At 45.0% G+C, this 26,511-nt stretch overlaps 1 protein-coding gene across 1 annotated transcript in view; it reads left to right on the top strand.

Annotated features, from left to right (window-relative positions):
• The window catches only part of grik4 (glutamate receptor, ionotropic, kainate 4), a 139,960-nt gene that overhangs the window by 75,716 nt on the left and 37,733 nt on the right, over positions 1–26,511 (top strand). Inside the window, exons 7-9 of the mRNA XM_060074884.1 lie at positions 591–752; positions 9,280–9,432; positions 10,804–10,908. Coding sequence (XP_059930867.1) covers positions 591–752; positions 9,280–9,432; positions 10,804–10,908 — 420 coding nt within the window. The remainder of the gene's footprint in view (positions 1–590; positions 753–9,279; positions 9,433–10,803; positions 10,909–26,511) is intronic.

The raw sequence follows: 26,511 nt of genomic DNA, 5'->3' as shown, positions 1-26,511 counted from the left end.
GTCTGACACCGCCACAGCCTGGGAGGGGTCGGGGTGGGGGCATCGGTTGGGGGTCCTGACACCGCTTCTTACCTTCAGCGGACAATGAGGACAGTTGTTTTGATTCTCAGTGACAAATGCAATATTTTAAAATGGTTTCACTATTAAAATGATTTTTATGCAGGAACGGGAAGTATTTTATTTTCTAAATTTTGGCTTCAGGAATGGATGTGACATTTGTTCACTCTCACTCTCGCTCTTGCCTTCATTGGTCACTGGCATTGCTTTCCCTGATGCTGAGGACTCGGTCCGTTTTTTTATGTGTGAGATGTGTTGTGGTGCATATCCAAACAGTATATATTGGACATCTTGATGTTTTTTCCCCAGATGTTGACATTGATTAACCCCAGTAGAAGTTCATGAAAAGAAAATGCAACAGATGGAGTTGGATTTCAACATTTCTATTAACAAGTAGCAACTTTCTATCATGATGTCAATGGGATTTATTAAAGTCGTGCACCTGTGTCAAATATGTGAATGCCGGAAAAAATATATATTTTTCTCTCTCTCTTCCCCCCTCCCACCCCTCTCTCTCGCCATTGGCCCTGCAGGAGTTCCCTCTGCTGCGATTGGATGACGTGGCGGACCAGAGGGTCAACATAGTTGGATTTTCGGTCTTTAACAGAACCCACCCCTTCTTCCAGGACTTCCTGCTCAGTCTCAACAGATCTTGGCAAGAGAACTGTGACCACGCTCCATTCGCTGGCACACCGGTCAGTACAAACACACACACACACACACACACATACACATACACATACACATACACAGACACACGCACACACACACACATCGCACACACACATACACATCGCACGCACACACATACACATCGCACGCACACACACACACACACACACACACACAAATCGCACATACACACACACACACACATGCAAAGCACACTCACACAAATTACCTTACGTTGAGCCCATTCGGTCCAAACAAAGGTTTCCCGGGAATAGCTTTTGCAGAAAGGTATATTATTAGGCTACTCTAGCTTGTCTAAGAAACAAACCCTTCTGGAAATACACAGAGATGACATTTAGGGAGTTGACATCTATTATTTAGCATTTATTACTGAAAGAGAGTTGTCTGAAAGACAGCTCATTAGTACAGTTTGGCTAAATTGTTGGTTTTTGTATTCATACAATAAACTAAATGTGAAGATAAGCAGCTACCATACTCTTGGCTTCATGTACACTATGTATATGGAGGTGTATATACTTAGGGTAAATAGTTGGTTTTGTATTTATAAAATACAATAAATTCGGAATTCAGCCGCTAATACACTCTACATATATCTTGTTAGAGGGTATGACTGGTGCGATTAATTTGCACCTAATGCCCACTGAAGGGACTTGAATATTGGCTTCACATATACACTATATATATGGAGGTGTATTCAAGTCTATCTGGGCAGTCCCAGATATAGCTGTTGTCTGTTATCACATTTTAATAATTGAATGTGTTTTTTTCTCTATGTGGGTCGTAGTTGGTTTTCAGGTAGACTCAGGAGAAACAACCTTATTCATAAGAAGGGTTCGGCTCACTGTCTTCACATAATGAAAGTGTTTCAATGGTGATACATTGAGATTCTCTTCTACATCACTGCACAGAATATTCCCAGGTCGCCGTATATACGTACAGACCTGCACCGGCATACTCGTATCCAGGACTCAATTCACGGCCTGCTCTCTTATTATTTATATGCATGTCTCAATCTTTTCAGATATGCCATAGATTACACCCTAAGGCTTGGTTGTCTTGAACCCCCGAATGAATGCCTTGGGAGCTGTCTGAGCTCATTTCTAGACAAACAAACACGCTGTGGTGGTTGGCTGGTGCAGAAGACAATAAGAGAATGACAATGGCCACGCAAGTCATGCACTGAAATAGCGATCATTTCCATACAGGTCAATCTCAGTGATCTTTGTTTTGTTTTTTTCAAACGTTGACAGACGTTGACAGAAATAAACAAAAGCCGTGCAGACATATGACGGACATGCTCTTTGGCAGTTGACAGTCTCCCGTCACCCTGCTATTCGTGAGCGTTGGATGTGTGCATGACCTTGACACACATGTCATGAGACTTGTCCAAACAGCAGCCAGGTCCTTCATCACAGAGTGCCTGGGGTGCAACGGCCGACAGAGGAGCGTTATAGTCGCTGTGATTCATCAACACATGAATTATTAGTGCCCCATTAGTTACACATGTTCGTACACATGTTCTCCAAAAAATCAATGAAAGTGACAGCGAAATCTGTCAGTGTTTGCGTTGTTCCACCGATGCATGTCACTGTCTAGAAGCAAGGCTCATGGGGTAGGAACGGAGTCCAGCCTTGTGCTGCAGAGTTTTTTTTATATTACCGTGGTTGGAATAATTATGGTTGGCTAATGTTTGCCAGTCTTATTTTGAGTGGTGTTGCATTTGTTAGACATTTCCCATGTTCATTAGCAGCTTTTCCTCATCGTATTGGTGGCAGCCACATGTGTTAAACCGAGAGAGGAAGGGAGCCAATGTAGTGGACATGCAATTTAATCCCAAACTCTACTCACATGGAAATATGGTAACATTACTTTTAATAAAAATAGAATTACTAACTCTTTAAATGTATTCTCTAAATGTATTCTCTAAAGAGTCAGAGAATACATTCTCTGACTCTTTATTCTCAAAAGTCCGGAAACAATTGACCTCTCAAACAAGGGACGAGTACAAAATGAAATGGACCTACTGAGTACGTCCCTAGTGACCACTCTTTTAGAGTTGAGAGGGTTAAACACCCCGATATGGATCTGCAAATACTGAAGTATTTGGAATGTCGAGCCATCATCAGAGCCAGGTCCCGGGAGGTTTCCCCGTTCTCTCTGCATTCAATACCCTTTATATGGTGACTGCAAGTCCTAATGGACTGATATATAATGGACTGATGATGTTCAATCAGCTGTGTGTTGGTTCATGGTATGAGCTTCCCTCTGTGAATACTGGTTTCTAACCTTTAATATATATGCAGTGGTTTCATTATATAATTATTGTATTATTGTATTATCATCGACACAACATAAGCAAAAGGCTACAACAACCACTTGTTGTACCTGGAACACCATAAGGTGTTCCAGGTACAACCTTTTTGTAGTATATCATCAACCCCATTTTTTGTTTCGAAGTGCATCCATCAAACATGCATGGCAAGAGCCCATTAACACTTACATTTACATTTAGGGCATTTAGCAGACCCTTTTATCCAAAGCGACTTACAATAAGTACATTTGTCATAAGAAGTGCAACAATATATCGCTGTCGTTACAGTAAGGATGTTCATAGAACCAAGTGCAAGTACCACAATCGCTAGGCTAACCAATTCCCTGTGTTACAGCAATGATAGCAGCTAATGCAGTTGCTACACAGTTAAGTACTATAATACAATACAACACAATACAATACAATACAATGCAATACAGTGTACAATGGTGGCCAGAAGGGGGAGGGTGGCTATGCAGAGTCGAGGTGGACTCTGAACAGGTGAGTCTTGAGTCTTTTTCGGAAGTTAGTGAGCGACTCTGCGGTCCTGAGAACGGCAGGGAGCTCGTTCCACCACTGAGGTCCCAAAAGCTGAGGTAATTGAGCGGAGGGATCGAGCTGGGGTGTGTGGCTTTACCAATGCTTTGAGGTAGGCAGATAATAATAATAATAATAATAATAATACATTTCATTTAGAGGCGCCTTTCAAGACACCCAAGGTCACCTTACAGAGCATATAGTCATCATACATTTTTTAAAAAACAAGACATTGTGGAAAAAATAAATAAATAAATAAATAAATAAACATAAGCAATAAGAAATACATAAAACAAAAACAAGACAAAACAAAACAAAACAAAAAAACAAAACAATCAAAACAGTGATCAGTTAGACGTTGTGTGCGAGTTTGAACAGGTGAGTTTTGAGTTGAGATGTAGTCCCATCGACTGCCTTGTATGCCAGTACCATCGGCTTAAATTGGAGGGGGGTTACTACAGGGAGCCAGTGGAGGTCCCGGAAGAGGGGGGTCACATCGGAGAACTTCGGTAGATTGAACACGAGGTGCGCTGCCGCATTCTGGATGCGCTGCAAGGGTTTAATCGCAGAGGCAGGAAGTCCAGCCTCTGCGATTATCTAAACAGCCCTGTCCATTATCTTAACAGGTTGTTAACCAGTCTTCCTGCTGCATGGACGGATTTCTACCATGGTAATTAGCGTTTATCACAAGCATGGATGATGCATATAGGCCTAGTCTAAATCAGTGCGTCAAGTCTCCCTGGAGCGTTACAGAATCTCAGCCCTGTGTTATCGAGTCGCCCGTTATGCATTAGTGGAGCTGGTGGAAAAAAAGATATATATTCCAATTAACATCCCATCAGGATTTTCTTCTTCAATTTGTCTATTCTCAACCGGTTTCATCACATAGTGGGTAAGAAACGTAAGCGTGCGGCCGTTGCATGTGTGAGTGCGTTTGTTGCCCTTACACTGGTTGTCTTCCTATCAAAGAAAGATGTGCTGATTTGCCTCCATCCTTAATTGCCTTCATTGAATATGTGCATTCTAATTATGCCCCCATGAATTTTTATTTTATTTTTTTTGTATGATATCTCTTTCAAGATGGCAGCACGCTAGGTTGCATGTGTGTTTGTCTCTCTGTCTGTCTCAGTTATATATATATTTTTTTTGCTTCTATGTCTGATTTGCCGTAATTTCTCTTGCATCAATTACTGCTGAGCACACTGGATTTTAAATGAAATCATTTTGACTCTAATATGGAATACATGGATACTGAAAAGTGAAAACTAAGGCAAGCCGGACTAAACCAGCAGCCTTCAGATGCTGCTAGCATCTGAAGGCTCTGCTAGCTTCTCCAGGCCCCAGCAGCCCAGCTAACATCTTCAGGCTCTACTAGCATCTCAAGGCTTTGCTAGCTGTCCAAGGCCCCAGCTAGACACAGGAATAGCCCAAGCCGGAGCAGCAGACCTCACAAGCAGCTAGCATCTAGCCTCCAGCCACCTGCCTGGCCTACTAGCATCCAGCCTCCAGCCACCTGCCTGGCCTACTAGCATCCAGCCTCCAGCCACCTGCCTGGCCTACTAGCATCCAGCCTCCAGCCACCTGCCTGGCCTACTAGCATCCAGCCTCCAGCCACCTGCCTGGCCTCTACAGTAGGTTGTTACCAGCAGGCTACTAGCTTCCTCCGGCCAGTAGCTGACCTCCACCCTGTCTTCTGGCGTAATCATGTGCCTTCTCAGTAAATCTCCATTTGCCCTCTGGACTTTACTTTTCATCATCCTGCTGCATCCGAATCCTGGTTAAAGAAAAGTACCACAGACATGGAAGTCTCAATTCCAGGCTACAATGTTTTTCGTCAGGACAGATCTTCTAGAGCAGGTGGTGTAGTCATGTATGTTAAAGATCATATCAACTGCACTGTAGTTCTGTCCAAGTCCGTTCCCAAGAAATTTGAATTATTGGTGCTCAAGCTACAACGGTCTTTACGTTTCTCCCTCTCTGTTGCTGTCTGCTACAGAAAACCTGATGCCCCAGCTGACACACTAACAACTCTCAGTCAGCTTCTGGTCCCATTTATCTCATCTGAATTCATCCTCATGGGTGATTTGAACTGGAATATGCTAAACCCCCCTGCTACTGTTACTCAACAATTTGATGCTTTAAACCTCACTCAACTCATAACTGAAATCACTCGACACAACCCTAGATCTCCCTCATCCTCTACACTGATCGACATTATTCTTACAAATAATCCTTATAGCTACCGTTCTGGGGTCTTCAGCGATAGCCTGGCCGACCATTGTGCCATTGCTTGCGTTCGTTCAGGTCTTTCAGTCAAACGCCCCCCAGTAATTGTTTCCAAGCGCTGTGTGAAGAAACTTGACATGGAGGCCTTTCTCAATGACACTGCTGCCGCAGATTGGGAGAGACTCAACTTATTCACCTCTATTGAGGATGCTTGGTCTTACTTTAAGAATTCTTTCAGCCTTATTATTAATAAACACGCCCCACTGAAAAGATACCGGATTAAGAATCGCCTTAGTCCTTGGTTTTCTCATGACTTGGCAGAGCTTGTTCGTCAAAAAAAATTATCTTTGGCGAAAAGCTCGAACCTCTAAGTCTCCAGCTGATTGGCTTGCCTTCAGCCAATGCAGGAACAATTCCACCCAGGCCATCAGGTCAGCCAAAATCTCTTACTTCAAGGAGAAGCTTAGATCGTGTGGTACTGATGCGAGGAAGTTTTGGACCGCAGTTAAGTCCATGGAAAACAAACTCTCTTCTCCAAGCTTACCTGCATCCATGGTTTTTGACAAGGTTGTCATTACCGACAAGTGTCGCATGGTTACTCTCTTTAATCATTACTTTGTAAACCCCACTCTAGCTTTGACTTCTGCTGACCTTAATAGCGTCCCACCACTCACTTTGCCCTCCCCCTCCATCGACACCAGCCTTTCCTTAAACCATTCTCATTTACTGAGGTTCGGGATGAACTTTCCCGATTGGACCCTAATAAGTCTGCTGGCTTTGATGGGTTGGACCCAAAGTTTCTCAAAGCAGCCGCTCATCTTATTGCTGACCCAATCTCAAGGTTATTCAACCTGTCCATTCATCTCTCTGCATTCCCGTCTGATTGGAAATCAGCTTTGATATTTCCACTCTTTAAGGGTGGCTCTAGCTCCGACCCCAACTGCTACCGGCCTATTTCCATCTTGCCATGCTTGGCTAAAGTGCTAGAGAAGCTGGTCCTCAAACAACTGGACTTTTTTCTTACCACAAATCACATTCTGTCTGATTTTCAATCTGGGTTTCGTTCTGGCCACGGATGCATCACAGCCACGCATAAGGTCCTTGACGACATCATTATTGACTTGGAAAACAAGCAGGTCTGTATTGCCAGCTTTATAGACCTAGCCAAGGCATTTGATTCAGTTGATCACATGACCCTTTTGGGTAGGCTCTCCAGCATTGGTTTATCCCCCACCTGTTGCAACTGGTTTGCCAGCTACCTGAATCCAACAGGTCAAGACAGATAACATCGAAAAAACAACACCTCCAGCCCGGCGCTGACAACTCCGAACTGGAGTTTGTCAAGTCCTATAAATATCTAGGGCTTTGGCTGGACCCTTCCCTTTCATTCTGCACCCATATTAATAATATTCAGATTAAAGTGAAAGCCAGATTGGCCTTTCTCTTCCGTAACAAAGCATCCTTCACACGCTCTGCTAAACTTACACTTGTAAAAATGACCATTCTGCCCATCGTTGACTATGGTGATACAATCTATAAAATGGCTTCAAAAACAGCGCTACACAAACTGGACGTTCTTCACCATTCAGCTATCCGCTTTGCCACCAATGCTCCCTTTAATACACACCACTGTGAACTTTTCAAACTGGTGGACTGGCCCTCGCTCCAAACCCGTCGACTCCGACATTGGCTTCAGTTTATTTATAAGACACTCCTGGGCAAGACCCCGTATTACCTTTCCTCCCTTCTCCATCTCTCTAGAAGCACTTACCGCACAAGATCATCTGAGCTTATTAAACTCATCAACCCACTCACCAGGACTACCTTCGGCCGAAACTCCTTTCATTTTGCAGCAGCTTTTGACTGGAACAAAATTCAAGACACCCTCAAACTTACAGCTTTCATATCACAGTCTGCCTTCAAGCAGAAACTTAACTATGTCTTAGTAGACCCCCCCTGCTCCTGTTGATTCCACTGTTTCTCATTTGCATTACACCCTTCACACACAAAATAACATTGACCCATCTTAATTATTATTATTATTTATAGTGCATTGGTGTTTTCTATTTTCTTTCTGTACATAGGTTATGTATTTGTATATCCGTTTTATATTTGTCTAAATTAGTCATGCTTGTGTTTTTGTTATTTGTACCTTTTATTCCTGGTGGGGCCTCTTGGACCAGATCAATATTGTAAATAAGAAACTGTTCTTAATGTTTTATATGGAAAAATAAAGGTTAAAAAAAAATATATAATAATAATAATATCAATTGCTCTTTTAAGCAACCTGTTGTTTGATGTTGCGTCCCATAGCTTACATCAATGACCCATCATGTCTTATTAGCAGTGACATGTATAATCACTTATCTCTAATTAATCACAAGCAGTCTTAAAAGGAAAAACTCAATGCCTGCAGGCATATGTAATGCTCAAAGTGGAGGAGACTGACTGAGTAGCGATATAAAGAATGAATCCCTGTGCTTGAGTAAGTGGACTAACACGATTTACACTTTGAGATGAAAGTGATTCACCTTATCATGATTTCGAAAATGTCACCCTAAACGTAACTGCAAGTGCAAAATTCAATAAAACATTCAGTGTATTTTGACTGTGTGGCTTTTCAACTGTTCGATTCACACAAGTGTCTATTTTCGATTGAGTGGCCACATTGTAGTTCTTCTCTGCAAAATATGTTGACTCTGTTCTGCCATCAGTCTGAGGCCGCCATGGATACCAAGCAAACACCTCTCTGGCTCTCCAGCTTCATTGCACAGCTGCACTCTCCTCTGGCCTTGGCCCACGCCTGGCATCATGCATTTTAATTGTATTTGCATAGTGAGCTGCAGTGTGTGTGTGTGTGTGTGTGTGTGTGTGTGTGTGTGTGTGTGTGTGTGTGTGTGTGTGTGTGTGTGTGTGTGTGTGTGTGTGTGTGTGTGTGTGTGTGTGTGTGTGTGTGTGTACAGGGGTAGAGCAGAGGAATGACTGTCTCTCCTGCTGTTTTTTGGCACTGGCTGAGGGAGCCAGGCGGTAATTGGAATGGTCAGGGTTTGCCAACTCTACAGGAGGGGGGGAGAGAGAGAGAGAGAGAAGGAGAGAGAGAGACAGGGAGAGAGAGAGACAGGGAGAGAGAGAGAGAGTGAGAGAGAGATTTTTTTTCTCAGTGCTGTCAGCAGATAAGAGTCTCGCTAATGATCTAATGGAATAATCTCAGGGCCACTCCAGGGATGGGTTAACCCCTCGGTGACCGCTGACAGGCTAGGCCCTGGTGTGTGTGCGTGTGTGTGTGTGTGTGTGTGTGTGTGTGTGTGCGTGCCCGGGGTATGGATGCAGGGTTACAAAGGACACAGATAGCAGAGCTACAGAAGGTGCAAGCGTCCAAAATGCACACGCTCATCTTCCCTCCCCCGAAACTCTTCCTCTTCAACCTCCTCCACCTCCTCCTCCTCCTGCTGCAGCTCTCCTCTGCGTTGCTGTTTGACGCGGTGCATGTGGTGGTGGCTGCGGTACAGGAGCTGAACCGCAGCCAGAACGTGGGCGCCACAATGCTGTCCTGCAAGACCTCCAAGATCTGGGAGCACGGCACCAGCCTGATGAACTACCTGCGGATGGTAAGACCGCTGCCCCCGCTGGACGGGAGAGGAGCAGGCGCCTCTCCTCTCTGGCCTCGTTTACACGAGGACGCTTGCGGGTAAAAACGACAAAATATTTATCGGAAGTGCCATTCGTTTAGACGGTGACAGCGTTTTTGGGGCTTAAAAACGCAAAAATCTGAAATCACCCTCCAGAGTGGAAAACTTGAATACGCTCCGCCGTAGCGTTTCCGTCTACACTGCCAAGAGGCAAAACTCTGCTCAGATCTGCTCACGTTGCGAACGCGTTTACGTCACATACATGCCCCAGTACAGGGAAATAAACAAACATGTTGGATTATTTCCATGCGTCGGACCGTCAAGCTGCTCTGGCAGCTCTTATAAACTTACAGGAATCTTTCCACGTAATGTACAGGATATGCACAGATAGTATTACTGAACAGAGAAGGATCTGTAATTATGTTTTGGTTTTCGCGGTTCAGATAAGAGAAGAAGGAAGATTCTACGCATGCGCTTAGACATGGCGTTGTTGTGTGATAGTGTATCACAGCACCACCTAGCCGCCTGACATGCATACCCAATCGAATTCCACACACTTTTGCGTCACCGTATGCACGCAGATTTCCTCCCGAAAACGCTTGTCTAAACACGGAACAAAAGTGAAGACGCGACGCCACTTTTGCGTCTTCTGTTCAGACCTTCATCATGTTAACGTAGCCTCACTGTTCGGCCATTTTCTGTTTATTCCCATGCGTTGAACTGCTTTTCTTTTAGTGTCCACATTGTCCAAGAATTGTCCTAATAATGCTCTGTGTTTTTTGTCGCCCAAAAGAAAAGAAGAATGACTTGTCAAATTTGTCAGAATGGCACTCTAACTTAACAGCGAGGCAACAAAAGCCATTGTCAGGCCCGCACAATGCTAATGAGATATTTAATAGCATAATAGGAGTGTATAGCGAAGTTCTACGGCGCTGAATATATGTATTCAGTATTTTGTGGTTCTATACTTGGACTGCCCATCTCTAGCTCATCGTTCAGCATTTTACCCGGAAAGAGATTGAGAGCACATGAAGAGATACAAATGGGTTGTCATTGGATAAAACTTGTTCTCTTTAATAAAGACAAATAGCTGTCAGTGACTGTGCTGCTGCCGTCCTTGATAGTAACAGGATTAGGTGTAAGTAATGATTTATGTTTCACAGAAAATTGACCAATGTGTTGGCCTGTATTGCCCTTTATATCACCGTCTGAAGATAAAAAATTTCAAAGGGACCCAAAAGGATAAACAATCAGTTGCAACACTTATTTCACTTGGATCCTCAAAGCTTTTTGAGGTTCACTATTTTAAGTCTTTAACATTTGTGTCTTATGTGTGTCTGTGGGGGACAGGTAGAGTTGGAAGGACTGACGGGGCACATTGAGTTCAACAGCAAAGGCCAGCGGTCCAACTACGCTCTGAGGATCATGCAGAACGGCAAGGACGGCCTCAGGCAGGTAAAGTACAGCCCGTGTTTCTACAGGGGAAAGAAGATTATTTTCCCTCACTGTGCTGGTAGCCACGCACAGACCGTGGTTCCCTCGCTCATTAGGACTGGAATTCATTATATCAACAATGTTTGTCGAGAGGCGTTCCTCCGTCAGCGTAACCATTAGCCAACGCTACCGCTAGCAAGACGTCTAGCATTCGAACACATCTAATCACAAAGCAGCATAAGCTATTACTGCACCGTCGTCTACTATGCTCGTTGCGGTTCACTGATTAGCCAACTGAAGTAGTTTTGAGCTGAACTGCCTGTGTTGATGCTGGTTCCCAAGACTACGATGTGTTTGGAAAGCTGGAGGTGAACTCACCTGATTCTGCTGGGGCAGTACATTTCAGATCACCTTGACGACTAGGTATTGAGTTCAAAACGGAAATAGCTGCTGAATGCACACAATTTTCTGCATAGGCAACTTCTTGACCATCCTTAAGAGAGAATAAATCATTTTAACCACACTGTTCTTAGAATACATTCATGAATATAAAAAAAATGGAATTTGCTACAACTGTTAACACTCCATCACTCTCCAAATGCTCAAGATGGAAAAATGTACTGGGTTGAGTTAAAGTAAATCAAGTCTATACGTAAGCAATAAATGACAGGTGGAACATCTTGTCTCAGACTTGCATCCATGCAGGATGGTTCCCCGTTTCCAGGTCTTGGAGAAAGATTTAGTTTCACGCCAAGAACACTTTAATAGCGGGTGTTTCTGTCGAGGGATTTCCTCCTTTATGAAGACATTTCCAATAGTTAGTCTAATAGGAGAGTTTCAGATCTCCTGGGATGGACTTGGGCCTGTAGAGGCACATCTACCTTAATGTAGGCTTTGCAGTGAAGTCACTCTGGCATTGAAAGGATTTTGTGATCAGCGGTTTAAGTGCGGCTAGTATAGCTTATATTGATGCTGGTGGAAATAACAGCTCTTGCTCTTGCTTGAACCCAGCTTCAGGTAGGGAAGCCGGGGCTGACCAGGGGCATTTTCTAGCATGGAGCTCAACTAATGGTGTCCCTATACTCCCTCACAAGCCATCGCCATGGGAGAGGGGACCCATGAGTTTGCATCTCAGAAGGAGGCCTTTAAACTTCACAGGTTCTGTCTCGGAAAGGAACTCAAGAGCTAAAGTGAGCTGTATTTGCATTACGTCGTGCAAAACTGACTGCTGAAGTTGTCTTAATCCCAGATGGCTTCAGTGGAGCAACTCATTGGCAGGCATTGCGGGACTGTAGCTGCACATAGTAGCATAGTAACCACACATCAAGGTGGATGTGTGGTTTCCTTTGGAGGACCTGTGCGTAGCCCCGGTGTGGAATAAAGAGCATGAATGCTTCCTTTGGCCTGATTTATGTGAAGGCATTCTTGGGCTTTTCGATATATTTGTGAACATCTGAAGTGCAATCTGGCTGGAAGGAATGGATGCAGCCTAACTATGTGTGAGGAGTTACATACATTTACACTGCCAAGGACTTGTTGTTTTTTATAAATATGATAATAATTATTTGTGATTAAATCAACCTAAAGTCATACACACAATTGTCTAATAAAAATAATATCTAGAGGTAAGAAACACTTGTACAAAATCTACAAAATCTATTGTTTAATCAAATTTGTATTACACACAGGAAGAGCTCAGTACTTCAAGCAGCGTGAAAAGGTTTGGGGACATTTGCTTCTAATCAACGGATGTAAACAAAGAACTTTATTACATAATTCATCTTTTCGGACTGATTGAAAGATTTGTCATGGGGATTATTTAAGATCGAACGATACAATCCCCATTTAGTTTTATTAACAGATGAAAGGTTTTTAATTTGTTATCCAAAATTGTACTGTCATAATTTACATAATTGTGCGGCTCTTCTTCCACCGACACAAAGAAAAAGAAATGTTTTGAAATAAAAGTGCAATCAACAATAAAAAAAAAAATGTCCAGCCTTTGCCTGAAACTGAATGTTGCATAGAGCCTTTGTTGGGGAAAGGCTCTATTCAGTAGCATGCTGCTATTAACTGGCTACTCTGGGGCCTTAAGCCCTGCAGCTCACAAGGGTAACACTTGAAGGAGAGCTTGTGCTTGCGGCCAGGTACCAACCCCTAACTGTATCACTATTGTGTCGCGTGTTTGGTCGTTCTGGAGAGCTGTCCTTGCAGGCCGTGCCCAGACACAAAGGTCCTATTGTGTAGGCTTTACAGACTTGTTAACACCCTGACAAGGGTCAAACACACACACACACATACACACGCACGCACGCACGCACACATACAAACATACATGCAGGCAGACTCACTGTCACCGACAATCAAACACACACACACACACACACACACACACACACACACGCTCACATACATGCATGCATGCAGGCACGGCTGACTTACAATCACACACAGAATAACTTGTGCACTCATGCATGCAGAAACTTACTCACACACAGAGGCCAACTCACGCCCCAGTGCTTCTGCGTGATTACCAAACAGCCACTGTGCTGCAGATGTCGCCTGTCCGTCTACTCTACAGCATGCCTGGGCTTTACTCCTCCCAACACCCTACAGCACTTAAACCCTTCCAACTCCCACCTAGCAAAAGTTTACTCCACGAGGAGCCTGTCCTTTTAAAAGGACAGGCTCCTCTTAAAACCAAATTAGTTTGATGCATCCGACAGCGTGGCCTCATAGAAACGTGTAATGATTCTTTCTACAAATGCCACGACTCTCTTTATTATTTCACATCTCGCCACGTAAAAGGAACGCATGCACTTTGGAACAGAGAAGTGGAACTGCTCTCTTTGTGATTCGATTATCTCAAAGTATATGTTGTCCACCCCAAGTCGCTCCTCTGACAGGTGTAATTACACTCTGTTCCTTTGAAACCGTTGATGTTGTTCTGCTATCGTCATGATCTCTATAGTAACGCTGATAAACATAACCCAAGTTCGCGGGCTAACAGTTCAATAACCAACACAACACAATCAAACATGGAAGATTGCAAGAAAAAAATATTTTTGGTTCATAGCCCGTTTTCCTCCTTCCTCTTGCCGTTGTTCAGTTCCAGCTGCTCTGAGCGTAGTCTCCACGAAAGGCCGTTGCATTTCAAATACAAAATATATAGGCCTAATTAGGCCTCTGCGCGCGATCTGTTTTCGCGTTGTCCTCGTTGCCCAGGCCGCGGTGCCCGTGGTTCCCGGGCCATTCAATCAGTCATTCGTTCACGGGGCACGGCGGGAGTCGCGGGAGTGGTCGCGGTGCCCAAGGTCACGGGGCCCGGGCCGCGAGGTGCCGCGGCCGGGGCACGACGGGTCGGTCTCTCTCTCTCTCTCTCTCTCTCTCTCTCTCTCTCTCTCTCTCTCTCTCTCTCTCTCTCTCTCTCTCTCTCTCTCTCTCTCTCTCTCTCTCTCTCTCTCTCTCTCTCTCTCAATCCCGCCCCTGTCGCTCTGGAAGTTTAATCGGGTTTATTACAATGATGGACAGTGCCGTTAGCCAATCAGAGGTGAGATATTTGCATGTCATGAATATTCCTGATTAGTTTTATATTTTTTGCACCAAAACCGACTCGGAGGGCATTCATTCCTATATAGTGACCAACGCAAAATCAATGAAAAACAATGCATTGACAACTTTAAGCAATATAACACGAGTGTGAGTGGGGTTGTTAGTTTATTTATATATTTTTATTGGGGGGGGGGGGGGGCGCCAGAGGATCAGGGTAAGGTCAGGGGGCCGTTTGCTCGGTAACGGTGATGTACCTCGTGTCCTGCCACCGAGCCCCCATGTCACGGCGTGCCCCCTAGCAGACTGCTTGACGACTGCATTCGCCTCTATCCGCCTCCCTGGCTCGGCCCGGAGGCCCCGTGCCGTGTAATACGATTGAGTGGACCACCCTCCCTTGACCCTTGTTCCGCCCGGCCAAAGCGTCTCCACGGGGGTTTTGTTCAGATGAGCAGCGTGTAATTACGCTCATTCCCGGTCGGTCTGTGAATCTGCCAGCCTGATGCCGGTGACTCCCCCGGTCATCAGACAAACCTCTGCTTGTTTGTTTTTTTTAACACTCGGACAGCCGTCTCTGACGTGACTCCAGGGTCTCCTGGCAGCGAGCCAGCGCTGCGGCGGCAGCTGCGGTAGCGTGACTCCTGATGCGATGGATCCGAGCAGGGCTATCAGAGAGCAGGTCTGCCCGTTATGCTAATGGTGGCGAGACAAGGTGTTGTTTGTTTATGTTCACCAACACCTCCCACACTATGTCGGGACGGGCCGCTCCGGACAGGCAGGCGTTAGGGGCGCCCTGTTCATGGGCAGGGATGGAATGTACACTACACACACACACATGCACGCAGACACGCGCACACACACTAATAGTATTACTAATTCATTAACATCTGCAAATCACAAAGTTATCGCTCAATATCAAAGCGTTATCGATAATGCTGTGGAGGTGGTGCTAACTTATCCCGCCTGCACGCGCGCAGCTTCCAGCCAGAGGCTCACGGTTAAAAGTCTTTCTTGGAAGGCGCGCAATTACAGATTATCGGGGAGAGCTCTGCTGCCTCCAGGTCTTTACCCACTCATTCTCTTGATCTGTTGAACTCAGTCTGGCTCGCTGTGGGTGTCCCTGCATGAGCAAACCGTACACAGCGTATGGATGATGCCTCGTCTCACAAACACACAATCAAACTCTCCATCTGGCTATCTGTCAGTATCAATCCATCTCTATCTGTTTATGTTTGCACACACATATATCTGTCCGTCTATCCGTATCTATTCATCTGTATCTATTTATACATGACGTGTTCATACATCTATCTGTCTGTCTATCATAATCCATCTATCTGTATCTACTCATGTATGTACATACATATATCTGTCCATACCATTGTAGCTTGCCCCTTGTCAGGCTTCAAATCGCATTGCCTATTATCTTGGTACTACTGATGGTAATATTTACTCTAAATTTCACGTCCCCCTCCCCCCTCCAGGACAAAACCATTAGCGCTAATTTGAGCATTAGTCGTTCGTCAACAGAACAACAGGGCACGGGGAGGACGTGTTATTTACCTTTGGAGAGAATGTGTCGTTATTGACTCAAGGTGCTTTCGAGGTTATTCCGGGGGGACGATGATTCATCATCCTGTTGACACAAAGTTAACTTTATAACTTTGGCCCGGCGGCCACGGCCCGCCCCCACCAGCTGCCCCCATGACGCCAGGTTCAGGTCGGGCCATCATGAAGGTGCAGTGAGGCGTCTGTGCGGCATCATTACCGCTAGTGGTCCTCGCTGCCGGCCCTCAGAAGTCGGCTAAAGCGGGGTGGGGGGGGGGGGGGGGGGATCAAGCAGAGTGAAGCAAAACAACAAAGAAAAAGTGAAAGAAAAGCGAACATGAGGGAGGATTTGTTTGTTGATATATGTTTGATATAGCAAACGTCCCCCACACACACACGACGTAACAAGCAAATCAACACCAATTCTGTACATATCAAACACAGAAAACCAAAATGGGCTCCGTATTAGCTGCCCCCTCTCTCGGTGAGCAGCGTGACATCTCATACAGCTGACGGTAAAGACGGAGGCAGGACAGCAGGCCCTCTCGGTTGTTGTTGGAATGACTCATTACATGTTTTAGGAGGATCGCTTGTAATCCTCGACGGCCTTTTATTTTGTCCATTCATGAGCCTGTGTAATGAGTAGATAAAGAAGACTAATTGCCAAAATCACATGGTGTGTGTGTGTGTGTGTGTGTGTGTGTGTGTGTGTGTGTGTGTGTGTGTGTGTGTGTGTGTGTGTGCCTGCGTGTACATGAGCCCATTGAGTTTAGATACCCCGTAGTGATTGCCATGCTTAACACTATCACGTCTTGTCTTCATAAATCCTTAAAATAACTGAACCTGCTCCGTTGAACTCAAAAGCTGGGAATGATCTTTCCCCAATGGACACCAGAGAAATGGGCTGGCAGTTTCCCTAACCTAGGCCTTTTGTTCGTTGGATGAATAGCCTCTGAATAATCATAGCCACGCATCGGTGTGCGCACACTCACACACCACACACAAGCTGGGACTCTTTTGACCCTCCTTGCAGTGGACCCACAAAGCAACAGCAGCTATACAATTGCAGTGTTTAATTGTGGTCGATAGGGTTTACATGTTTAAATGTGGTCGATAGTGTTTATATATGGTCGATAGGGTTTATATGTGGTCGATAGGGTTTACATGTGGTCGATAGGGTTTACATGTGGTCCATAGTGTTTGAATGTGGTCCATAGTGTTTAAATGTGGGCGATAGTGTTTAAATGTGGGCGATAGTGTTTAAATGTGGTCGATAGGGTTTACGTGTGGTCCATAGTGTTTAAATGTGGGTGATAGTGTTTAAATGTGGGCGATAGTGTTTACATGTGGTCGATAGGGTTTACATGTGGTCCATAGTGTTTAAATATGGTCGATAGTGTTTAAACGTGGTCGATAGTGTTTACATGTGGTCGATATTGTTTAAATGTGATCGACAGTGTTTAAATATGGTCGATAGTGTTTAAATATGTTCTTTTCCCTCACTCTCCACCTCATCCCTAACTCTCCACCTCAAGCTGGTGTGTAGTGAGCGTTCTGGCGCCGATTGGCTGCCGTGCATCACCCAAGTGGGTGCTACATATTGGTGGTGGTTAGTGAGGTCCCCCCTTCACTTTAGGCGTCTTTGAGTGTTATTAATTATTATTATTCTTCATGTTTAACCTCTGTTTTCCTTTTATTCCTAGTCTGTTTTACATAGTTTTGAATGATGAATATATGCTCTGTAAGGTGACCTTGGGTGTCTTGAAAGGCGCCTCTAAATTAAATGTATTATTATTATTATTATACCTGTGTGTCTGGGCAATAGCCTGGCTAGACTCTGGCCTCTACTGACTAGCTTCCATGCTCCATCAGCTGCTCAACAGTACATTGGGGAAACTGTAAGATGACTGGCTACTGCATTTAGGTTGAGTCAAGATTGCTACAGTTGGAGCATATGGCCTTGGGGTTGGTGTGTGTGTGTGTGTGTGTGTGTGTGTGTGTGTGTGTGTGTGCGTGTGCGTGTGCATGTTCATGTGTATTTATGGCTGTGCTTGGTATTTCTGTGTGTGTATGTGTTTGTCTGATGATAGGTAGGATTTGTAATGTCAAGGAGATGGAGGGGGCCGGAGAGAGAGACGTGGTTGTTCAATGTCAAAGTGTATTTATCAAATACAAAGTATAACAGAGGCACATTCTGAACAGTGAATACCATAGGACATAGCACCAACAACTACGCTGTAGGCATAAAATAATATGCAAATATATAGTTAGTACCGTAATATAATGAGTAATAATAGAAAAAAAATACTAAATTGCTTCAGTGCTAACAGGCTTGAGTTATTTTGTTCTCTTGGAAGCTGCAAAAGGCAGGTGTGTCTAAGATACGACTCAAATTCCAAATGTTGCATCATTAGGATAATGCAATCTGTTTCACTATGTAAGCTTGTACATGTTTTAACCTTTAGAGCGCGGACAGCTCAAGTGCCCATGCATTGTGTCTGGTGAACAATGGGAATAAAGGCATTATATTGTAGCATTTTATGTCTAAATCTGCATATTTCGTGAGGCTTTTTTTTTCACTAGGTTTTGTCGCCGAGGTTTGCAACATGTTGATGTCTCCATCTCTCTCACGGAGACACTTGGTATTCACTTGAATTGGCATAATCTCCTCCCTGAGGACTTTTCTCACCACCTGAACCTAACCTGATTTCTCTGTCATTGCCATTCATCGGATCTGCTCGACTTCCCTAAACAGAAAACTGCTTTCCGAGAATATTCAGAGGGTATTTTCATTGCAAGTAAGCTGTAATAGTTTGGTATTGAATGAGTAATATGTGTGTCTCTAGATATGTACCGGTGAAGTTATATTGATGCAGCCAAACACTACTATATAGGACGGCTATATTGTTTTTCTTTTCAGAGATTGGATCAATTTGAGGCACAACAACTTCTTGCATAGACGTGGAAACTTACTACTCCAGCCAAATACCTGCCTGTTGAACTGGCTCTTTATTTCCCAAACGTCCTGATTTGTTCCTCCTTTTAAATGCATTTCTGTCATTCAAGAGATGCCGAACGGCTCTCTGCAGAATACACAGGCATTTCAAAGTCCTTCATGAAATGATTCATATATTCAGAAGACCCATTCCAGTTCATGAGTCAATATTCCACCCACAACTGTGAACAGTATTTACCATTTTTATATTTTTCCTTGTCCATTTTTAGTCAACATCAAAATTGCAAACAGGAACAAAATAATATCACATTCTGCCCTGATTGTAAAAGTTTCATCTTTTGAACTTGTTTTTCAGTGTGTCAATACTTTAATCTTGATACAATTCTACACCATAGCCCATCTCATCCTCGGGTCGTTTAATCACCCAGATATGATTAAAACATGTGATTTATGGCATGACTCTTAGGTATTCACACCAAAAGTGCTCCATCCCACCATTCTGTGGTTTAATCATGCAGCAGGTCTCTGGTTGTCCTTGCAACGAGAAGGCTGAAAGTTAGAGATACTTATGGGAACAAGGTGTTAAGAGCAGAGTGTAAACCTTCAAGTCCTCAACTCCATCTGCGAATAAGTGGGAACTCTGAGTTCCTTCAACACATACACACATACACATGCATTCACATACACACGCACACATGCACACACACACACACAAATTTGCATGAAGTGCTCTGAGGTGCTATGTTATTTACACAGCGCTCCCTGCAGTTAAAAGCTGCATTCCTGTATTCACTTTGCCTCTCGCTCCTGATGTATTTATTCCCTGCCAGAGCCACGCTGCTGTTTATTACAGCAATCTACCTTTTCTCTCCCCTTCTCTTTTCACCATCCCCTCCTTCCGACGCCTGTCTCCTGCGAGCACAACATGACTGTATACAGGGCCGTTGCACCAAATCCTGGGCCCCTATACAATAGGTGCTGATGGACCCCCCTGCACTGAATTGTTGACGGGGGGGGGAGCAATTGTTAATAAAAAATATATTATTATTATTTTTTTTTTTTTGCCTTGGGGCCCCCCACAACTGTCTCCCTTGTCCCCGCAGTCCGTTGGCCCTGACTGTATATACACACAAGCAGATGCACACAAGCACACACACACAAACAGACAAACACACACACACACACACACACACACACACACACACATACCCCTAGCCTTGGAAGCACGTGCACACAATTGCATTAGGTCATTCAGCTGCAGTGTGAGGGGCTGTAAGGGGGGGGGGGGGGGGTGGCACATCAGAGTTGTTCAGTTTAAAGCCTGCTCCTGACTCTCCTCCTCTACCATTGAAGGGTGTTATCATCCAGACACAACTGGTAGTGGGGGGCTGTCGCTGTGGGAATGTGTGTATGAATCGGTGAGTGTTAGGCAATATTGTAAAGTGCTTTGAGTGGGCACTGGTTAGAAAAGTGTATATAAATGCAATCCATTTACCATTTACCACAGTGGTTGAGCTAGTAGGGACAGCATGGGGTTTGGGCTAGTAGTGACACCATGGTGGTGATGCTAATAGTGACATCATGGGGTGGTGCTAGTGGGCTCGGCATGGTGGTGGTGGTAATAATGACATCATAGTGGTGGTGCTAATAGTGACACCATGGTGGTGGTGCTAGTGGTGACTTCATGGAATCGTTCTTTATTAATATTAGTTTATATTTTTGTGAGTGTGCGTTATGGAATCGAAAAAGTATATGCATTGTGGGTGTGTGTGTGTTGAGTGTGCGTAGTTGCAGCTGTTTCTGAGTGTGTGTGTGTTTGTGTTTGGTCATGTGATCATGTGAAAGATTGCGTTTGTGTGTGTGTGTGGCAGGGGTTATGTGCTTGTTTTCTTTGGCATGAGCGTGAGCGTTTGGATTTGTGTGTGAGTGGGGGGGAGTTGGTGAATAATCGATTGGCGTAATTTCCAAATGCTAGAGATTGCAATTTTAATCTGTTTTAAAGGTACACCAGATGGCCACTTATGCACAATATAACGTTGTTTTACATCTTTAGCCTACAAATGAGGTTTTATAGCAGATATATGGGTCTGTGCTTGGTCTCCATGTATCACAATGAACAACTGTATGTTTTTTATTATTTTAATAAACTCTCAAACTTTCAGCCCTTGAAACAACCTGCTCCTTAATAACAATTTTACGAATATAACTTACCATGACCCTGTAGTTAAATATCTTTTTAGCTAATGTTGCTTTATGCGTTCACATTTATATTTGGGGCATTTAGCAGAAGCTTTTATCGAAAGCAACTTACGATAAGAACATTTGTCAGAGGAAAGAGAAACAACAATATATCGCTGTTGGTAAAGCACTTGCCAAGCATTTACAATTGCCAGGTCAACCCATTCCCCATAGGCAAAAAAGATATCTAGGAGGAGATGCTACACGATGCTAAGTGCTATTTTGAAGTGCCAGGACCGACATCATACAATAAATGCGGACGTGTTTGCTACTCAGGGATATTCTACTTCCAGCTTTCTATTTAGATTCTCTATATATTTATTTTGGTAAACTGAAAATGTATATAAGATCGAAAAAGGGTACCGTAAGAAGTTATTGATAAAAGCCTCAATGAAGATTGAATATCATTAAGTGTGCTGTATTTCATTGGTAAAAGAGGGCCGAGCAGACAAAGCGCTAGCAAGCTGCCTTTGCATGATTTCCGTGCAATGGATGGCCTGACATGAGCCCGGACTTCCGAGGAACTCAGATTCAAGGAGAAAGTGGGTGCATGTGCAGCAAAATGGCCTTCAATCACATTAGTACGCTGTCTTCTAATTCAACTCTGGGAATCTGCATGAATATTAATTCCAATGAAACTGAATTAACTGAATTCTTCCTTTTGATGTGGAGCTCAAGTGTCTTGAATAAGTGCTTTGGTGTGACCGTGGACCTCTTTAGAATGTGCATTAACATGAGCATCGGAAAATACTGCATCCATGTATCTCTTATTCGTTAAATCACCTGTCTCATACACATCGCACATCAAACACAAACAGACAAACACACACACAACCACACGGACACACATGCAAACACACAAACAAAGACAAAGCGAGCGAACACATGCATACACACTGCGTTTCGTCTGGCCTGCTGCCTTTCATTTCGCCTCATTTTTGGTTTCCGGGAGACACAGAGCGGTCCCGCTTCCTCTTTTGTTTTTCTCGCCTTGCACTTTGCAGGCTGGAGACGGGGTATAGATCAAAAGCAGGATGGATGAGCTGTTTTGCAAGATCCCCCAGCCTTAACGGATTTCAAGCTTGGCTTAGGCCCGTTTGTGGGGGTTTTGAGGGAACACGCGCGTGTGATTGTGTGTGTGTGTGTGTGTGTGTGTGTGTGTGTGTGTGTGTGTGTGTGTGTGTGTGTGTGTGTGTGTGTGTGTGTGTGTGTGTGTGTGTGTGTGTGTGTGAGAGAGAGAGAGAGAGAGAGAGAGAGAGTAACAGAGCGTGTATGTGTGTGTTCGCTTTTACATGCAAATCCGTGTGTGTGCGTGTGTGCATCCAAGCGCCTCTTCGCTTTACAAATGCTTGTTAGTCTGCATGCCTGCATGTGTCTGCTGCCTTTTTCCCTTTAGCTCATGCGTTCTCGGATTCCACACTGTCCCTGCCACAATGATTTAGTCACCAAGGACAGTGTTGGAGCGGCATCATGACCTCTCTATCTACTGTCCTCCATTCAAAAGACCCTCCTTTGGGAAACCCCTGAAGAATTAGATTCCATGTTTGGCCCCCGCCCCCCCTCGGTCTTCCAGCCTCCAACCTGTCCCTCTCGTCGGATCCGTTACTGGATTCACATTGAATGACACCGCGATGACCCCGGCCTCTGAACGTTTCAAAGCTCTGTCTGGGTGGGTGTGGGGGAGCGGGGGAAGAGAATGAGAAGCAGAGGGGTTGCGTAGGCGAGAGGAGCGAAAGCATGGAGATAGCGGGCGAGTGGGAGTGAGACAGAGCGAGAGGGACAGAGAGGGAATGAAGGAAGAAATGGGAAATAAAAATGTGCAGCGGTGCCGGCGCTCGCCTCTGAAAGGCCCCGTCCCCCGACAGTGACAGTGTGACCTCTCCCCCGCCGAGGATTGAGACATGTACACAATCAGCGGTGCGGCGGCGGCTGTCCACAGGCCCACAGGGTCCCCGACTGCCAGGGAGGACATTGTTTGCTCTGGCTTCTCCTTGGGGCGCTCCTTTGAAGTGATGCTCAACCAACCACGTGGCACCACCATTATCATCCACCCCACACTTGTGTCTCATTACTAAAGGGACTAAAAGGGCCGTGGCTTGATTCCAAATAGCGCCAAATAACGACTGATGAGAGTAGCTTTGGAGTAAATTTGAGGTGAAACTTGAGATTGAATGCGTGTGTGTGTGTGTGTGTGTGTGTGTGTGTGTGTGTGTGGTGTGTGTGTGTGTGTGTGTGTGTGTGTGTGTGTGTGTGTGTGTGTGTGTGTGTGTGTGTGTGTGTGTGTGTGTGTGTGTGTGTGTGTGTGTGTGTGTGTGTGTCCGTGCATACCCGTGTGTGTGCATGGATGAATGTGTGTGTATGCATGTGTGTGTGTGTGTGTGTGTGTGTGTGTGTGTGTGTGTGTGTGTCCGTGCATACCCGTGTGTGTGCATGGATGAATGTGTTTGTGTATGCATTCATCTGCGTGTGTGTGCGTGTGTTTCCATGTGGGTGTGGGTGTGTCCGTGCATGCCCCTTGTGTGTGCAGGCATGAATGTGCGTGTGTGTGTGACAACAAAACGAGCCAACAATGAAATAGAAGGTTTGCGAAAGCTTATAAGCCGAGTTGCCCTATTCCCTCCTAGCCCGACGGCTTCAGGCGAGCAGCGAGGATCGGCGCATGATCTCAAAGTAATGTTTCTGTGCGGCGGAGAACAGCAGCAGTCTGCCTCCCTCTGACGCGCAGAGCATCTGGGAGGCTCCTTTACGTCCTTTTCCCGTGACCCGATGCTGAGGAGGCTCAGCTGGGCCGCTGATGAGTTCACAGACTGCCACACGCTCCTTCTGCTCTAGGCCCGTTGAGGTCTGTCTCTCTGCACCCCCCGCTTTGAAGAGAGGGTAGAGGCATGGCATGTACACACACACACAAACACATGTGCACGCATACGGAGACAAACACAAAAACGGGAGCGCGCAGACACACACACACACACACATGCAAACACACATTGACACACACACATGCAAACAAACAGGGACACACACATACACACACGCGCACACATAGGGAAACACACACTCAATCACACAGAGACAGACCAACATTCGTACGCACACATTCAGAGACAAAGATACACACACTCAGAAAAACATACTTTACCCTAGTTAAATGCCCAAACACACACACACAAACACACTTAGACACACACACTCACAAACACACAAACGTACACACACACACACACACACACACACACACACACACACACACACACACACACACACACACACACACACACACACACACACACATACAAGAACACAACCAGTAATTGAAATAAGTGTGAATAGAATCTACAAGGGTTGTATTTCAGAAAAGTCACTCATAGTGAGTGGGGAAGAGGATGTTCTTTACGTGGTGGTGGTTAGTGAGGTCCCCCATTCACTGTAAAGCATATTTGAGTGTCTAGAAAAGCGCTATATAAATTCAATCTATTATTATTATTATTATTACGTGAACAATCTTCAATTTTTTACCGTTCTACACCAAAAGTGGTGAACATCAACCTGTAATTGGCCTCGGATCCAATTCAGCTGACAGTAATAACTTTAACGGCAAAAACGCCATATCATCACAAAAAAGCCCCTCTCTCACACACACACACACACACACACAAGTTACACAGAAATAGACACACACTGCTGCCGTGTCGCCATGACACCTTAATGCAGTGGGCTTAATTCATGTGTGCCCGACGACATTATCTCCACATTAGTACTTATTCCCTCCCTCGCACGATGATGGATGCCTGTGCCATGGCGTCCTCCCGCCAAACCCTATTGAACGCGCCACTCCTGACAGGAGAATCAGCCACTCCCGACGCTCCGGTGAGCAGCGAGCCTAATCCTCCCCTCAGACTGTAATTCCAGGTTTCAGAAGGGAACCCTGGATAATCTCTCAGCGGGGGCGACGCTCCACTTCTTCTGTAGCCGCCGCCCCCTCACAACCCTCTCTCTCTCTCACACACACACACACACACACACACACACACACACACACACACTAACACACAGACACACAGACACACACACACACACACACACACACACACACACACACACACACACACACACACACACACACACAGACACACACACACACACACACACACACACACACACACACACACACACACACACACACACACACACACACACGCATACAAACACATATACACACGTGTACACACGCACACATACACATGCAAACGTATAAACACACGCATATACGCACACACGCATCCATATGAATCTACACACGCACACACACACACACACATACATACAAACACATAAAAACATGCATATATACACACACACATACAGGCGCACAATCTCTCTATGTCATACTTATTCTGCAGCAGCCCGACAAATACTCCCACACCCACACACACACCCACCTACCCACACACACACACACACACAGACAAACAGGCTGGCTGCTGCTGGTGGTACACTGTGTTCCTTCTCTCTTGTTGCCTGCTCCTGGTACCTGAGGATTGATTACCTTTCCGTTTTGCCCCCTCAGCCCAGCTCCCCAGTAAATGACTGACAATAAGCATCAACAGTGTATCGCTTATTTCCTCTTGCTCTCCCCTTTTCCCATTACGGTGTCTGTTGTTGGCCGATATCCCCGCCCTCCCCCCCCCCCCCCCCCCCCCCTCACCCACCCACCGCCTCGCATCGCTCCATTCCTCCAGACAATAGAGAATTCAAGACGTCGGATTCATTGCTTTCATGTGTATGCAAATGCATTGATGTCTGTTTTTTTATTGTAGCAGCGAATCATAAAATAATTATTGCGCTAATGGAACGACTGTAAATCACCTCGTAGTGGACGTGAAAACGTTGTCACGTTGCGTCCAAAACACGGGCACAACAGATGTGATGGGATGTGCTGCGGCACGTGACGGTAGGTGATGAATGTAATTAGCTCTCCTGCTTCATTAACATTCTAAACCAAGCCTGTACACAACTTTTAATCTCCCCCAGGAATAAGACCTCAGGACTGGCACGAGCCAGCATGGCCGCTATGCCTGTAGGATGACACGTTTTTTATAATGCTTAAAAGGTAAATGGACTGCATTTATACACATGAGCTTCTCTTACCGGCGGCCAATTTATTTGTTGCTTCTTATTAGTCACTCATCAGGTGAAGAAGCTGCGTACCGCGTCCAATAAGACTCGGGGACCAACTTCATCATGTCAGTGAGCAACAAAAAAAGTTGTCACGTAATGTGTCTACGAATTCTAATCACTACAGGAACCATCAAAGTTTTATTTGGAGAAGTTGT

This window comes from Gadus macrocephalus, chromosome 16 (genome assembly GCF_031168955.1).
Source record: "Gadus macrocephalus chromosome 16, ASM3116895v1".
Taxonomy (NCBI): Eukaryota; Metazoa; Chordata; class Actinopteri; order Gadiformes; family Gadidae; genus Gadus; species Gadus macrocephalus.
This window is presented reverse-complemented; position numbering and strand designations above follow the sequence as displayed.